Here is a 5,368-nt window from a genome sequence, read left to right on the forward strand (position 1 = left end):
CTATTAAAAGTAATTGCTAAAAATAAAACAAATATGATCACATACATATAAAACAGTGTAATGAGATCTATGCATTGTTAATGTGTCCATCAATTTAAGTAATTACATCATACATTTAACTTACTTTTTAATGTTTATTTTGGCATGAAATTCTTTGCATAAACATAAATTTTTTAACAATTTTGACAATGTTTCATTATGTGTAATGTGAATTAAGAAAAGATATAGACGTAATACACGATCGGTCGATTATGTTAATGTTAATGATTGTTTATATATTCATCATTATTGTGAAAAATAAAATAATCAAGAAATATATGAAAATATTTTCTTTTATTTAAAAAAACCGCTCTTTCAAACTTTCTATCCATTGCATTCACACTTGGCACATGCGTGATCACATGAGAATTATGAAGTGGCGGCAGACGACACAGGGCAACAATGCCGAAGGAAAACAATCGAAGGTAGGGATAAAGTGGGTAAAATGGAAATCCGATTATTGTGCTGAGTGTACAATTTTGAAAATTTTACTTACAGTAAATTTCATATCTAGATCATAATTATAAGTAAAAAGAAGTTCGTAAACGAGTTTTCCAGTGTGTGAGATTCTTGGAACGGAATGACGACTGCTTGGATATTACGTCGCAAACAAACATAACCTGAATGTAAACTAACCTTCAACTTTCAATACTTCGACACTTAATCAAAATTGAACACGGTGGAATTCTCCACATAAGGTATGTTGTTTACTGCTTCTGGAAAACGTATGTAATATTCAACCACTGTGAAGTTATTTTAATTTCTAGTTGTGTCTTAAAATATGGGACAATTGTAACTCAACATTAGTCATGTCACGATTATAATTTAACATTAGTCGTGCATTCTAAATTATATGTCATTTATAATTTAGAATGCATAATTATTGTTATTAGATTTTAAAATAAAAATTATTTAATTTATTAATGTCACAGATATAAAAGTTGGTATAATTTACTAGAAGTCCTTAACATACTTGTGACTTGTAAATAAAAAGAAATCATGTCAAAACGCAAGTTTGATGATATGGAAGATATTTCTGATAAACAACCACTTAAGAATTCGTTGGACTCTGATGAAGATGATGACGAAGTAAATGAGGATACATATAATATTATGAATGAAAATGAATTGGAAGGTATTCAGATTTGGATGTGTAATATTAATAAAATAATAAATAAAAATGAATTAATATTTTACTTTTATTCTTATTTTTATTTATTGTTAATTTTTATTTTGTACAACATTTGATATAACTATAGAATAGCTTAATTTTATCTATCTAACAGGTACAGAAGATGGACCATCAGCACCAGAAGCAAATGTAGGATTTACAGCATTTAATATGAAAGAAGAATTGGAGGAAGGTCATTTTGATAAAGAGGGACATTATCTTTGGAAAAAAGAGAAGCAAATAAGAGACAATTGGTTAGACAATATCGATTGGGTCCAGGTCAGTGAGATGAGTAAATATTAACACTTTCTGAGATCTAATTTGTAAATGTAGAATTCTTCCTTTGTAAAAATTTTGTACTTTCAAGAATTATGTTATTACTCTTTGAACTTTTAAAACAGTATTATTTGCCATTTTTTAAATTATGTAATGAATTTTGAGTGTTTAAAAAATGTATTTACATACATGTCTTTATAGATCAAACCTGGTTCCACCACAAATGTACAAAAAAGTACCAAGTCAAGTGGAAATCAAGGCTTAGGCGACAGTGATAGTGATGATGAAGGGGATATTATGTTTGATCCCATTCCGTTGTATAGACAAATCTTAGAATATCTTAAACCTGGTGAAACTGTTTCAAAAACATTATGCAGGCTTGGTAAACACGATTACTTAGTATCTTTGTTAATATACACTCAAATGATCACAAGTAAATATGGATTATCCCATTTTAGGTAAAGGAAAAAAGAAATTAACTACAGCTGAAAGATGGAAAAAGAAAAAAGAATCTATGGCATGTGAAGAAGATCCAAATTCTGTTAACATAACGAAGTTAACAGAACTGGCAAATGAATTGTTAACACGCACTGGTAATATGGACATATATCAAGAAAGCTATGAACTGATAAAGAAAAAGGTAGGAATCTATATAATATTATATATATAATTTTTCTTATAATAAATTATATTTCATAGATTGAACAAGCAGATAAACATGCACACCCTTCAAAACAAGAAGCAGAATTAGATATGTATGCAGATGATTTTGATGAAAAAGAAAAAACAAAATTAAACGACATCGATAGCGATGGTAATACAATACAATCAATACATTAATGGCGAACATGTGGCTTAACGCTCGTAAAAAGGTAGAAGGGATCGAGATGAACATAAAAGTCCAATATTGTCTTGGGTTAGGTCCATCAATAATCGAGGTATTAATTTTTCAAATTATACGAATGAGAGCGCGCCGAGGGAAGAGCTCGATCCGCTCGAGCCATAACATGGAAGAAAAAATCGGTCGTGAATGTATGATAACCTTTCATTAATTTACTGTTCACAATTACAATAGAAATTAATTAGATTATTTATAGATTTCATACATTAATATCTCGATTATTGGTGGATCTAACCCAAGACAATATTGGACTTTAATGTTTATCTCGATCCCTTCTACCTTTTTACGATCGTTAACCTACATGTTTTGGGACAACCTGTATATACATATATGTGTGCGTGTGTGTATGTATGTATGTATGTATGTATAATACTCATATGTACTATGTAGGAAAAACAGTGGAAGCAAGCAGTGCAGAAGAAAGTACATTAGAGGAGAATGTAACGTGGGATCTGAAATGGTCGCAAGATGAAAATGCAGAGATACACGGGCCTCATACTAGTCAGCAAATGCATGCATGGGCAAAAGAGGGATATTTCAAAAAGGGTGCCTGGGTCAGAAAAACCGGCCAACAAAATCAATTTTACAATGCTGCTAGAGTAGACTTTGAACTTTATCTGTGACACTTTTATTCTATGCAAAAGTGAATAAATAGATACAAAAATTGAATATTTGTCAGATCACAAAACTTTTATGGAAGTTGTATGTTGCTGCATTTCAATAAAAATTGTGCGTTTTTATGGTCCCAAAGAAGTAGTGCATTTATGTGACACGTTATGATATGAATTTTTAGAATAGCTATTCTAAATTAGGAAGAATATCTTCAGCTCTATTCATAATGAAATTCCAGGTAGCAAACAGAATCGTTTAGCAGTAAAATGACATCTTTAATGACATTTTAACGTTAAAATAACTTTATTTATTATCTATTCAGATACTATCTTATAGATCATTCAATATTATGTGGATTTTTTAACTTAACGCTAAAAGATATACTCGACAACAGACGAAGTATTCAGAATGTATGTAATGTGTTTCTTGGTATTATTGATTGTAAAAAATTTTAATTAAAATTATGGAATATACATTTCTCATATATCTCATTTTTCTTAAATAATTGGAAACACAAAGGACCGCGTTTGAATTTTGCTAACGGATCTTCGAGTAACCTCCCGAAATTAATTTTATTAGACAATTTAAATAAATATCTAATAGAATGATAATGTTAAGAATTACGTTTTATTTTGCCATGTTTAAATAAGAAATTTATTTGAGTGAAATAAACATTTATATCTTATAAATAAAATTTTAAGTAGTTTTTCAGTGTAATAATTCATAATATTAATAAAATAATGCTGCACTTAAATAAAACTCAAACTGTATTCTTCCAATATGAATTATCGCATAAAAAAGGATGATCAATTTTCAGAAATTATGCTGATGTAAATCCTTAAACGATATTCTTGCGAAATTACTATTGCTCAATTAATATTTGAAAAGAATCAATTCATTGAAACAATTTGTTAAACGAACAAGGGACTTTCATATGAAGTTTTAGCTTGATATAGCAATGTCTGAAAGTTATGTATTATATAACATTAATAAATGTATAAAGACTTTACATGAAAAAATAATAGATTATTACAAAAAATATTTATATAAATTTAAAAAATCGTCAGAATGTAAAATGCGATGTATTGATACACATGGTTCAACAATTTCAATGTAATAAATTAATTTTTTTTAATTTACAATATTTTTATTATTTTAAATTTACAATATTTAAAAAATTGTTCTATAGTATATTTATTTGTAGGGATAGAATCAAAACTCTAAAGAAAGTGAAAAAATATTTTTAAAAATTGTTTTATATATTTATTTGTAAGGGATAGAATCAAAACTCTAAAAGAAGTAGAAATTCTTCTCGGGAATTAATAAATTTATTAGAGAAAATTTGCAATTGATAAATTTGAATATAAATGATAAAGTTATAACAATAGTTTAGATTCATTTAAATATTAATTTTTATTTATAAATAATTTTATCTTAGTAAGTCAATTGTGATATTAATAATTTATATAGATAAGATGAGATACTAAATTCTGTTTTATATACAATAAAATTATAAACTGATTAACAAGTAATCATCATATTTCAGGAATAATTTTAGGAAAATCTAATTTTAAATTACGATATGCGTTAAGCAGTATTTAGATAATAATTTTTTTCTTTCATAAAATGTTTAATCAGAAAACTATCATTCTTTTTGTATGCAAAGAAGGCTTACGTTGCCATACGTGTATTTTAATGAATTATTAAAAGCCATCTGGCACTTAAATCAAGACGAGACTAAACTCATTCTTCAGAGACTTCTTGCGCATTCCTATGGGAGTGGAGTCGCTGAAATTTATAGTCCGCAGAGCGTGGTATTTTTAAATAGGATTTTATATCCCTAAAATAAATCTATTTGTACCGTACGGTACAGCTATCTTACATCTTTATTTATCTAGTAAAGCGTAACTCTCTTTTCCTTGATTCTTATGTTTATTTTGTACGATCCAGATGAAAATTATTTCTTCGAAGTGGAAAGTAAAATATACTTACGAACTATCTCGTCAGAGATATTTTACTTTCCACTTCGAAAAAATAATTTAAGAAAAAATTTAGGCTAAGACTTGGAAATTTTCGTATTTATTGTGAAATAACTCACCTCTTTTTGTTCATTATGTAGGCACATTTAATATAATTGATGCAATAGTTGCTCAATCTTTCATTTAAAACGGAAAGGAAGAAATTACATTTAATGTATTTCGGCTAACACATAGACCACAAGAATTGTGCAAGAAAACTATAAACTATGAGAAGGAAAAGATATAAAAGTATACATAAATAATAATAGAAGCGATATTCTATCAAGGTAATAGTAAAGTCACACTTTGAAACTATAAGCTTTTGTTGCATGTATATAGACAATTGGCACA

At 27.8% G+C, this 5,368-nt stretch overlaps 1 protein-coding gene across 3 annotated transcripts; it reads left to right on the forward strand.

Annotated features, from left to right (window-relative positions):
• The first annotated feature begins 371 nt into the window (after nt 1-371).
• LOC105829893 (CD2 antigen cytoplasmic tail-binding protein 2 homolog) lies at nt 372-3,140 on the forward strand. 3 transcript variants are annotated; one of them, XM_012668965.3, is made up of 8 exons: nt 372-464; nt 554-737; nt 972-1,174; nt 1,326-1,489; nt 1,688-1,868; nt 1,945-2,126; nt 2,186-2,300; nt 2,778-3,140. In XM_012668965.3, the coding sequence occupies exons 3-8, from the start codon at nt 1,039-1,041 to the stop codon at nt 3,008-3,010; spliced, it is 1,011 nt and encodes a 336-aa protein (XP_012524419.1). In that variant the 5' UTR covers nt 372-464; nt 554-737; nt 972-1,038; the 3' UTR covers nt 3,011-3,140. The 3 variants fall into 3 exon arrangements, with proteins under 3 accessions (XP_012524419.1, XP_012524418.1, XP_012524420.1); XM_012668964.3 differs by having other exon boundaries at nt 377-464; nt 538-737; XM_012668966.3 differs by having other exon boundaries at nt 397-475.
• Nucleotides 3,141-5,368: the final 2,228 nt, after the last annotated feature.

The sequence above is a fragment of the Monomorium pharaonis genome, chromosome 2, assembly GCF_013373865.1.
Source record: "Monomorium pharaonis isolate MP-MQ-018 chromosome 2, ASM1337386v2, whole genome shotgun sequence".
Taxonomy (NCBI): Eukaryota; Metazoa; Arthropoda; class Insecta; order Hymenoptera; family Formicidae; genus Monomorium; species Monomorium pharaonis.